This window comes from Brachyistius frenatus, unplaced genomic scaffold (assembly GCF_029030835.1).
Source record: "Brachyistius frenatus isolate BFR_SWC_R1_liver_20210118 unplaced genomic scaffold, ASM2903083v1 Contig_10, whole genome shotgun sequence".
Lineage (NCBI taxonomy): Eukaryota > Metazoa > Chordata > Actinopteri > Embiotocidae > Brachyistius > Brachyistius frenatus.
In genome coordinates this window covers 4,980,001-4,992,846 of record NW_027210609.1, presented here as the reverse complement: position 1 = coordinate 4,992,846, position 12,846 = coordinate 4,980,001, and the positions used below count along the sequence as shown (strand labels likewise).

Sequence of the window (12,846 nt, the reverse complement as noted above, 5' to 3'; positions counted from 1 at the left end):
GTTTGTCAGCAGCATTACGGGAAAAACTACATTTTTTTATCAATAAATATTGTGGATGGGTGTAGCACATGCCAAAGAAGAACCCATTACATTTCAAATTAGATACGAATCACAGGTCAGAACCACAAATTATTTGACACTTTATGATATTAACTTTGCAAAACAAGGCATCTGGTCTACTAAATGCCATACATATTAAAATCCATTTAGATGGCCGTAATTCATTATCTACTTTAAATCTATTGACAGCGGGGAAATCGGCACGGAATTTTGTCCCAATACATGTTACAATTATAGTGAATAAAACAAAAGACAACCACATTAAAATATCATGGTCAAGGAACTGTTACAACAACATGCAGTAGTAGCAAATGCCTGGAGAGCAAACAAGAGCACAGTAAAGGGATGGGGTCATTTTAGTCGTCCCTAGTTATACACTTGATCAAAAAGAAAAGTTTCAACTTCATATTGAAAGAAGAGAGACTGTCTGCTCCCCAAACCCAAACTGAGAGCTGGTTCCACACAAGAGGAGCCTGAAAGCTAAAGTCTCTGCCTCCCAAACTACTTTTTTTTTTTTAAATCACAAGTAAGCCTTCATACTGAGAGCAGTAAAGTTCAATAGTGACAAAATATAAGCCATTCTAGAAATACGATGAATCCATATTACAACTTACACCCGCAGGTACCACTAATCCTCTGGGATACACATGTACAGTACTTGCCCAAATTTAGCACACCAAGCAGTCATTATGGTGGACTCAGAGACAGTAGTTTCAATGGGGAAAACCAGAACCGGTGCAACTGTAATATTGCCACACTTGTTGTTTCACAAAAGAGTGGATTGTTGGCTTTGGCAGTAGTTTGCACGCTCCAAGCGCCCTTCTAGTTGAGTAAAGCTTTATCTACATTTTTGTATCACTTTCGGTATCAGTTTTCCTGAGGGCCTGATTGCAATCAAAATTTGTATTGATCCTATCTTGCACAGTGTTGGATCAATGATCCTGTAAGATGGCTGTTACTGCACTGTGTAAGGGCCTCAAGGGGACCTCACGGTTGTAAGTTGTGTCAATCAAACCGAACAAAGGCACTACAGGGGTTTGTTCTAGTTTGCATTTATCTCTGTGATATTAAATGCATTCTGGTATTGTCATAAAATGTACCTACTGTTCTACCCACTTTTCCTCCCGCTGTCTCAGCAAATCGAGTCATTCTTTTAACTGCAGCAGTGAAGAAGTCGCAGGAAATGAGACTGAACTGGAGCTGTAGGTTATGCAGTATTAAAAGCAGATCTCAAAAAAGCTTTTTGTAAAATCAGGTGGTATTTTCTTTTGTTTGTGGTTGAGTTGCATCTAAGCTGTTATTGTTTAGCTGAGAGAAGAAGTCCTTTGTCCTTAAGTGCTGCTATAATGGTACAAAATTATTCCATGTTGGTCTGATTACATCTGGCGGAACAACCGAAAGCAGATTATTCTTCTGGTGCAAGTGGAGCTGAAGCTTTCACATTAAATGTAACAAGTAAAGAAGAGAATGAGTGAAAATGTGACACAAACTGGCTCAGAAACATTTATTTTGATGTCCTGGTTTACTGTATTGGTCCTATAGACATATGAGACAATACAGTGTGGATAATTTTAGGACAGACACAAGGCTGATAGGCCAGCATTTATCATATTTAGGGGCCAAACTGACCATGAGAACAACCTCTTAGTATAACGATAACTGTCCTCCTTTCCTCCTCTGTTGTTGTGGCTAAGAATGCCCTTCCCAAACAGATATTTATTTCTCTCTGACCACAGATGAAATAAGGTGCCAAAACAAATCAAGAAGAAGTGAACATCAATGCGTTTACAGGGTCTGTAATCAGCCTGCTGCCAAACAACAATTACTTCTCAGCAGCTCTTCACAATGCCTATGACGAGTCCTAGACGTGATGAATTGTTCTGTTGCTTCCAGCCAAACGCGTTCACCGTTAACATTTTTATTATAACAAGCTTGGCTGCGATAACTGCCTCAACTGAACCAGTTGTGGAGAAACGGGGGGAAGGACTATTAACCTGAAAGGAAAACAGAAGGAAAACCCACTGTCCTATATCCACAGCTCGTTATCTTTCCGTGACAATTCCACTCGGATTGCACCAAATATGTATAATGAAGAAACAAAGATGACGGTTTCACAACGTGTTGAATAACAAAAATGTATTATATCAAAAGATGTTTGTAGTTGACATTGATAATGTGGGCATCCATTTTACGGTACATAATGTAACATCTCATTTGCTCCTTTCACTGACTTACTGGATGAAATAAGATGCATTAAGAGGTAGTTTGAGTAATATGACAAAATAATATCAATTCAGGGACCATGTAGTTAGGCCCTTAAGTTGAAATAACTGTCAAAGATAAGAGCTGACTATAAAAAAAAATTTTTTTTAGATATGGTCCAACTCCGATTAAATTATGTTTCACACAAGTTTCTTACTGCAAGCATATCCTGCTTTTAATGACTAAAACAGCACCCGTGTGCATCCTGCGGATAATAAACCCTTGGATATCCCCAAACCTGCCACAATTTAATTGCTCCAAAATGGTCACACATCAGCAATCTTATTTAATTTTTTTTATATGTAATCTAACATTTTATGTACAAAAAATATATTAAAAAATAATATCACGCATAACCTTCTACTGAAAATGTTATTCTTACTTTTCCAGATACTCAAAATGTACCATATAGACATAGAGCAAATGGTCCAGATAGGTGAAGAGGTCATTTCCTCTTTCTCTCCTCAGCTTTTAATCAACCTTCTTCTGTCCGTACGTTTCAGCTTCAAACCATTAGTGAAGTGGAGAATCTCGAAGCATGTGATGTAAAAGCAGCGTACAGGCTTAAATTAGGATATGGAAAATAAGACGCAGGTTTCAGAGTACCTCACAGAGGGCCTGGTGGGACCCATCTTTAGTAGAGCATTGATACTAAGAATAACAGAATCGGTAATGGTTTGGGTGTGGGGTAGTGCATAAGACTTTACCATGAAGAAACAAGACTCTCTTCGTAACACTAGTTGCTGTTGAAGCTGTGATGCATTCGTTGGGAATTTATAAACCACTTAGGAGAGTCTGCAATGGGACTAACCTTTGGAGAGCTATGAGTGCGGCCTACTTTGTGCCCTACTTTACAGGACTTCCTCACTTTCTGATTTGGTTCTTGTTTACTCGGACTATGGACACTTTCTTTAGAGTAATCAGACTTCTTTAGCTGTAACGGAGAAAAGGCCACACATGAGCTGTCTCTTTCTCGTTATTAGAAACGTTTGTTAGAAACAGCACCCTTCACAAGCCTCACACTTTCTTTGGAAACATTTTTCTCACCTTTAAATTCTCAAGTGATTCCTCTGGCTCGGTATTAAAGAGCAATTTATGCATATTGCTTTTGCCTCAACCCACAGTGTGATTTAGAAATATGCTCTTTTTCTGCCATAATGGAATTTTACTGCATGACAATGTGCTGTATGGAGACTTAAACTGTTTTCAGTTCAATTTAAAAAAAAGAGCATATTACACATTTAACTGTGTAATATTCTCTGCCACATCCTTTGTCAACATACTGTCAGTTTATTGTTTTCAAATGAAACAGCTGTGCTGACAAAATTGCTTCAGTGATAAATGTATAGTCTTGGTGTAACCCCTTGGAATACCCATAATTCTTATTATGGCACCAAGGTGAAGTAACTCTGACGTCTTGTTTTTGTCTCTGATCTTTGAAATCATTAGACATTAAAAAAAAACAAAAAAAAACAGTATTGTTTCTATGTAGCTTTTTTGTCTTAATCCATTACTTCGCTAGCAGAATTTTTTTTTTATTTTGAAATTATCATTATTATATGAATAAAAAGTAAAAGGGTTCCACATCTAATTTAAATGTGTTGAAGGTTTGTTACAGAAATAGTGCATGTTTCCTTTAAAATCAAGTCAAAAATATTTGCTTATTCAGAGAATGATTCATTTGCAGATGTGATTTGAGATATTCATCATAAAACTTGTTTCGTTTACTCAGGATAATCATCGAATTTGCTGCTGTAAAATTACATTACCTTTACATTATCTGGAAACATGATGGTAATAATGCCTCAGAAATCATCTTCATAATACCAGCCAGCACGTGTAAGACACGAGTGGTTTTGGATTGGGTGATCTACTGAGAGAACGTATAGCAGCTATATGTCATTGGACCTTGCATTGATTTATTAATTTAAAGTGATCAGCTGGCATTTGGGTTGTGAATCTCTTTAGTATGTGGACATGGTACTGTAGCTGCTTTAATTGGACTGTAAGAGGATGGTAGGAGCCTATGACAATTAATGACTGTCTTGTACACCCATTTTTGTAATATTCTGATTAAGGGCTAAAATTGTATTTCACGATGCAAAACAAATACTGATTTAACGGCAGTTTCCTTGGCGTGCATTGTTTAAAAAAAAAAATGTGCATCACACTGTTTGATCTCAAATTGAAGGAGACATATAAACATTGTTACAAATAAGTACAATGTAGCAATACATTCAGAGAAATACAGTTTCAGATTCAACAGTATGTCAATTCCCAGACATCTGCAAGCTCTAGAGGAGGGAGGGGGAGGGAGTATAGGCACTATTGTAGAATTTGACCAACAGCAGGTTTCTGTCAGAAAATACCAAAATGATCATGACCCCAGCACAAATGTATTCCAGCTCTTTAAACGTATCTCGGGCCTTTCTACGTACTTATCAAGTGACCTCACATGGGGTCGTGACCCTAAAGTTAAAAAAAACAAAACTCCACAAGTCAGTGCAAAGCAGTACAACCAGTATAAACCCTGTGACAAATAATACAGCTGAATAACACATCATAAATGATAAGCATCAATTCAGAATAACACCTGACTGAACAAGAACGTCCCATTTGGCAAATAAGTGTTGCATCAATTCCTCCATCCACAGTTGTTCTTTGCATCCTTCAAATTATCAGCAGAGATGTGTGTGATGGAAGTGAAGAGGCATACATTGCAGCTCAGAGGGAGACCATGAGGTATGCTTCTTAACATAACAAACACATAATCTCCCCACCTGACTGCCGGTCTTTCCACTGATAATGCCATGTTTTGATGCCATCTGTCATCATCTTCGCTTGAGATTTATTGTATTTCATTTACTGCTGCTGATATGGCTCTAATCCAAACATAAAGATCTGCATTTTCAGAAGTCGTATGTCTTCTAAAACAGCAGCGCTGTGCCACGGGCCAACTTGAAGTCCTTAAAAGAATCACTAAACTTTCTACTAATAGAAGAAGTCAAACACACGGAGGTCAGGGCTTGTGTGTTTGTTGCAGTCATCCTCTTTTATGATGAGGACATTTGACCCAGAAGTGTCATAATGACTGGAGGAGCCTGCCAGCTGTCATCATAAGTCCATCAAATTGAGGAGTGTCACGTCTGAGCATTACTGCTGTCCGTCTGGCTCTTCAAATATAGAAATCCTTCCAAAGACAACACTGCGAGGCGGGCGGGAATAAGACATGTGGAGGGATATTTATTCTCTTACTCCACAAACTGAGTACAGATGGCAGCAGAATAAGTCAACTTTGGAACATGAACTAAGCACAAAGGGGACAAAATATATAACTGAAGTTGGTGAGTAATGCATGAATGCATGCTACTGAAATTGCTCCATACAAAATCTTGATGAAAGAGAGATGGCCTTAACATTCAGAATAACATGTTCTTTCTTTTAAACCAAGGACAGATCAGTCTGTGCTCAAACTTGCAAATCATTTTTTAAAGCACAACCCAACGGTGAAGAATAGTGCATGACTGTGTCAATCCAAGTGATTTTCTTTTTACCGTTCTGCGGACTCATTTGCAATGCTACATTTCAAACTTTATGTATATTTATAATTGTATACAAGATTAACAGCTGATTTATAGCCCTGAAGTATAAAAACGACAGCTTTCTTTCTTTCGCAATCTCATTTCAAACTCTTGCAGTTGATTGCTATAGTGGTACAGATCTTTGTACCTCTGACATGGAACAAAGAGGCAAAAAGCCAATTTAGGAACAGGGTGTTTTTTTTTATATATATCTATCTATATATATATATATAGATATATATAAATATATATATCACAAAAGCTGTGAAGCCTTGTTATTCGTTTGGTTTTGCTCTTTAAGTGGAGGAGAAAAAGGCATGCAGAGAAAAGATACGAGGTCCGTCTGAAAAAAAAAACAAGCGAGGGCAAAGCGGCGAGGGCAACGTATCATATCGACCAGCACATTACGCATTCTGGTCAGTGGTAATGATGAGCAGTGTCACAGAGGAGCAGATGGTTTCCATGCTTGCCCTTGAGTTTTCAGCTTTGCAGAGTCAGCCAACTAGAAGTCCACGGCATATTAAACCTTCTCATTTGTCTCTTGTTTCTGTGTAGACGGGGGGCAGAAAAGCCAACGGCCGCCCTGCACTCAGAGGTTTTAAAACCAGAGCCAGGTTATAAATGAGTAGTGAGAGTTTCCGTATGCATGCAGTAACGACATGCCTGGATTGCTTTGGTTTGTCTCTAGCTGCCTGACTCGATGACAAAACCAGTCTTGTTTGCCCGATTCAACAACTTCACAGTCACACTCATTCGTGTGTACGCCCGGCCTGGCTGTCCTTATCACTTATTATTTTCGTTCTGTTCTTCAGTGACATTGACTAATTAAGTCCCCAAATCCTTCCAGTGTACTTAAGATTTGAAGAGTGTCTGTTGCGGCTCAGAAAACGTCTCTGTAGATATCAGTCTAACTGTTCTTCTCGACTCTTTAATGAGGATTAAAAGATCTTGCAGTTTCTCTCTGGCAGCCTAACTGCTGACTGATTTGTGCTAGCAGACAGATTGATAGTGGGCTCACGAAGGAGCACTTCTTTGCGGATGACAACCGAGCTATTTATCTTCTGCTATTGATTTTTCTTTGCATTGTCTGTCAAGCTGTGCTCACAGTTAACTAGTTGGAGCAGCAGGAGAAAAGTCCAATCTGCTGACAAGCTGCAGTTCCTTTCATTGTATACTTTGTGGAAAACTTCTGCAAAGTTTTGCAGCATTACGATTTGATCTATAAAGACTTTCAGAGTCTTTCATTGTTGTATAGCACACATACAATGTATACATTAGTGTTGTCTTAAAATGTGATGCTAAAATCTATGCTCAGACAATTTGTCAATTAAATGATTAGTTTCAAGATTTTTTTGTATTTTTTTTTGTATCAGAAAACAATGTGTAACATTCAGGCTCCATCTTTTTAAATGTGTCCCGTTTCTGTATGTTTTATATTATTGTAAATTAACATTTCAGAGACTAAACTAGCCATCAATTAATGAGGAAAATCAGCAGGGAAATTTATAGCTTTTTGCATCCCTGCTACATTACGGTTTTGATTTTGCAGAACCGCTGCAGAATAGATGGTACAAGGTAACAAAGATGTAGATTGAAGCGAGATGGTCCTCATAAGCTTGTACAATGAGTGTGCTGTAGAGAGTTCAAGAGTAGAGGACTCTTGATTCAATAGATTCAGATTACAATGGATTACCAGTGTATTAATAGTTGAAGTACATAAATGGTAGCCATCAATATTCTGAATACACACGGACCCTCTGGGATTCACAAAGCCTTGAAATGTTACAATCTTAGAATTGTTTACACGATTGTGTCTTTGCAGTAACGGCGAACTAATCTTCCTCGGTGTTTCAGATGATGGCAAGTTGTCGTTTGAAGAGTTCAATGCTTACTTTGCTGATGGGATCCTGACTACTGAGGAGCTGCAGGAGCTTTTCTACTCCATAGATGGTCGACAGAACAAGTGAGATTGTTTTTATTTTATTTATTTTACTTAAAATAGTGTTTGATTTCAATCTGTAAGAAATGTTTGAGGTTCAGGTTTTATATTTCAACAAGCGCTGTATTAAAATGCTTCACAACAGTGTTCAACTGTTGTGTTACTTCAAGTCATTGGTTACAGTCGGAGGGAGGGAAATCAGCCCTGCAACCGAACTCGAGCGGACTGAATGAATGTTCACCTCCTTCTTTTGAACATACAATACTGTGGACTACACCAGCCACTTCAAAACCTGCTTCTTTTTTAAATGCAATCAAGAAAATCAGCTCCAGAGTAGCCACTCTATTCACAACTCCAAAGTAAACATTCAGCTTGCTGCCGCCAGAGAGGAAAAGACTATTTCTCCCCTGTTGTGGTACATGTAAATGTTTTAAGTTTCATCTTTTGTCGAAAGCCTGTTTCCCTTATTGTCTTTAGCAGATAATTGATCAGTATGCAACTTTTTCCCCTCCACACCTTTGAAATTGTGCCAACACTGGGGGGCTAAACGAGGTTTTCTAACTTGGCTGTCAAACTGTTTGTATGAGCTCAGGTAATATGATAAATACACTGTGATTGGTGAATCACTCAAAAGCATAAACAAACCCAACACACAGAGACGCATTGAAATTGACTTTAAACAAGGTTTTTCTTTTTTGCAACTAACCAATTGGAGTGAATACAGTGTTTGGCTGCAGTAACTAATCGGCATTCAGTTTTTGTTGTGATGCCAGTTCTTCCATCACTGTGATAACTTGCTTTTGGAGCTAGAAGAGGACTTTCTGTGATGTGACACAATAGCCCTGAGACCTCTCTATCCACTCTCCAAGCTTTGAGGCAGCTGGCATGAATTGAAGTCTGATTAAAGGGCTTTCTTGTTCTGAATCACGCTGCTGTTAATTATATGGTAATGGAAAAAAACCTTTTCCAGATCCCTGCACAGGTTTTTGGTGATGATGCTTGAAGTTACATAGCGCCGAGAATATTCTCTCTTAACAGAAAAGAAAAGGACAAAAATGATCGCTTTGGTCATTATGATGGAAGCTTGCAATAGAGATGTGAGGGGACTTATTGTCGCCATCAAAATGCAAATGTGCAACAGTGTCTGACAAAAAGAGATGGGTTTGTTGTTAGTCGAAGATGCTGTGTGAGCTTTCTACTGACACAAGCCATTAACCAGCTTCGCTTGTGGTTTGCAACAGACAGTGAAAATGACCTGTAAAAAGCCATTAAAGCTACAGGGGAACTTTTCATATATGGTACAGCCTTTATCAAACAGTGACAACTATTCAGCCTCCGACACAATCATTTCTGCCACAGGGGGTAAACAAAGAAGTATTGATTTTAATGTTTTTACAGCAGTGAATTAAGTCAAAATAGAAAAGGGACTGCCACAACTGCATTAACGCGCATTTTCTGACAAGACATGTTTTTGATGAATGACAAAGTGCAGGACAACATTTTCTAAGCAGAACAAATGTTATTTTATCTTTCAGCTAACGACAACAACAGGTTGTGCTGTTAGTGAACTACATGGTTTTAACACTAAAGTCAAACGTGTGTGTGTGTGAGTCCTTTTTGTCCCAATGCTGTAATTTTCAGTTAGAAGCCACAAAATCTCTCAAGCAGAATTGAAGAGCAGCACGACTTTGAATTTGCCTAATTAACTTCGTAATACTTTCCCCATTTATCTCCTTTTATGCTTTGCCCTGCAGCAATCTGGACACTGACAAGCTATCAGGTTGGTGGCTGTCTGATTTAATGTGTCACTCTCTTCTGTTCCTGTAAAACTCCTGTCTTGACATCAGTGCTTTAGTTATCTTGTCTGTGGATCCCTATTTTTAGGTGATTAGTTCATGGACAACTTTGTTCAAAATGTCTGAAAGCTTACTTATTCTAAAGATTAACACCACTATGTAATCTGCCTCTAACGAATTCACAACGAGCAAACGGTTAGGTTAGCATAGTATGAAGACGGAAAACAGTCTTTATTTTTTTTTTCTCAATTAAAACAAACAAAACAAACAGCTGTTTCCTTATTTCCACTCTGTGCTATGTTAGAAAGCTGCTGGTGGTATTTCGATATTTACAGGCTCGGAAGTGGTATCAATAATCTCATCTTTTCATCCCAGGAGAGCGAATAAACTGATTTTTCAAAAGTTTGACATTTTGGTAAATCTGAAATCCTCTCTATTTTTTAGATTTTGGTCAATTTTAATCTGTGCATATGAAGGCAAAAATCAGACTCTGATCTATTGACCCATTTTTTATATCAACTTGAAAAGGCATGCATGTCAGATGGCCTGAATAAAGTGAAGAAATAGGGAGCGGTAAATACCAGTTGTACCCAGAATAAAACTTCTGCATAATTTATTGAATGGGAATGGCATCCTTCCCATCTGACGTCAAGCGAAGTTGACTGTTTTCCACAACAGAATGCTTCTTTTATCTCAGATTTAGTTCACTGAACACTTAGCCGTCATAGTGCTTTGCTCTTGTGGTGTAAAATTCAGTAAGATAACTTAATTGGATCTAAGTGAGAGGAATGTAAAGGGCGCTGCCGTTCCATTAACCTTGGATCACGTTGTTGACGGTGTTATATATCGAGTGCACTCTTCGGTTTGAGTCAAATTAAATTTGTAATTAAGAAGTAAAAACTAAATACGGTTGTCGTACTATAAATGGTTTGGAGAACTTTCCCCACACAATTACTGTGGTTCATTCAGAAACTTATATACGTGGATTTCTCCGTTTTTTTAATACATTTGTGACATACAGATTGTCGGTGTTTCTTAACAACAGTTGGCTACATATGATGTGAAATGAATTTCCCAAGTTTCTGTCATCAACAGTACACAGGAGTGAATGAGCTCTATTGATAAAACATTTTAGGTGATGAAAATGATTTAAACAACTCAAGCGTTACCGACGCATACAATATAAACATCAAATTCTTCCATGTTGAGTTGTAAATCAAACAAAACAGATATTTTTACTCGTATGGAAGATATTCTCCCTTCTCTCGTCATTGTCTTCTATTAATTGGAATCTGCCATGGCAACATACGGTCTATGAACTTGTGTCTAACTTTATAGATGAGAAATCAACTTTTGATTGTTCTGACATCGCAATGAAGCTGACAGTTTGTTTCTTATTTCCTGTTAGATTATTTTTCTCAGCACCTCGGCGAGTATCTAAATGTCCTTTCATCTCTGGAGAGCCTGAATATTGCCATTTTAAAGGCAATGGATAAAACTAAAGAGGTAAGATTTCAGCAGAATGCATGCTGACTTTTATGTTGTAAACCATTTGGCTTTATGGGAATTTATCTTAATTCAGTCTTCTATGGTACTGAAACTTGTATTGCGTGAGAACGAGTAGATGTCGCACACACTGACATACACACAAAGTTAGGATTTAGTTCCAGAAATGTCCTCAGTTTAGTTTAGTGCGGATCCCTGGCCGTTAGAGGAAGCTTGCACAGATGGTGCGCTGCACCAAGTCTCCCAAAAGTGATGAGTTAACAAAAGAGGAAGAGAAAAGACAGCCCAGGCCAGAGCGGGACATGGAAGCAGCTGTGGAGTTTCACCCAAAAGCATCTCAACCTGAACATAAACACAATACAGCAGGGTTGTCTTAATATCATAATTTTACCCAAAAGTAGGCTTCTATACTATATATTTAGAAGTGTCACAAATGTCATCCAATCACAAATACCTGTGATGTCAGTTTACTGCCTTTATACGAGATATATATCTTTATTTGTAACTGAACAACAGGTGAATTATAATCCTGAATGAACACAGTTGAATAGATGATGCCGTTTGAAAGTAATGACTTTTCATCCTTCTTTCAATGCAATCATAATGGAATCTTTTCTTTATAATGATGTTCAATATTCTGTAGCCCGTCTACTATCCAAATCAGTAGATAGGGCACCGAGTTATTTACTTAATTTAATTGTGTCCGGATAAGTCTTGGGTCAATAAAGAAACCTGGTACCTCACAGATATAACTGAACAGACCGATATCACAATGTAGCTACTGAATGCCTATACTAACCCTTTAACCTTTAAAAAATAATGAACACACCCAGAAACCGTTTTATAATTAAATACAATAGTTCCCACTTTAATTTAAGACAAAAAATAAATCAAATAAAAAAAAAAAAAAGGAAAAAAAAATAAGGAAATAACTTTCCTTTAAACCAAATAACTTGCTCCCCACACACTTTTCACTTTGACCGTGACATACACATACAAATGCACACCAGTACCAGTGCACAGGCGGTACCTTGTCCTGGAGTAATGCAGTCCAGCAGACAGTTACCGGTCCACAGGCCTCAGTCCAGGAGCAGGATGATGCAGGATGATGCAGGGTGACAGGGGGGTTCACTGGGCGGGGTGGTTATCCAGCGTTGACAGAGGAACTGTGCGCAATCCCCGGGTAGCTCAGAGCGCTATCTGGTGGTCCTCTCTCGGTTCACCGTGACAAAACAGTCCACACGGAAGCCGCTGAGTGGAGCTGGGTCAGCTGGCAGCAGGCTACGGTCCGTCCACGCCGCTAATTAGACCACTCGCTGAATTAACGAGCAGAATGCAGGTCACAGCGACATCAAACTTGGTGTGGACGTGTACTGCTACTTCTCAAACACGCAGTCCTGCAGATTATCTCGCTGATAATTCAAGATTTAAGGAAACGTGATACTTTTCCTGACCACTTTGCTCATTAACCTCCTCCCTCTCTGCGTGTCCACACGCGTCGGCGCAACCATGTGACCTTATACGACCTCTCTCGACCGAAATCACTCAATCCAATGAACTGCTTCTATCAAAAGAGGAACACATAAAATACATCACTGCACTTTTAACATTCTTATCCATGAACTTTACATTCCATCACACACACAAATGAAATATGTAGTTTGACCATACTTTTTAACGAACTGTATTTATTTATTTATTA

General features: G+C 38.4%; 1 protein-coding gene across 1 annotated transcript in view; it reads left to right on the top strand.

The window, feature by feature from the left end:
• Positions 1-12,846, top strand: part of necab3 (N-terminal EF-hand calcium binding protein 3) — a 35,857-nt gene that overhangs the window by 5,499 nt on the left and 17,512 nt on the right. Inside the window, exons 3-5 of the mRNA XM_069690995.1 lie at positions 7,758-7,866; positions 9,597-9,622; positions 11,047-11,144. Of these exons, the coding sequence (XP_069547096.1) occupies positions 7,758-7,866; positions 9,597-9,622; positions 11,047-11,144 (233 nt within the window). The remainder of the gene's footprint in view (positions 1-7,757; positions 7,867-9,596; positions 9,623-11,046; positions 11,145-12,846) is intronic.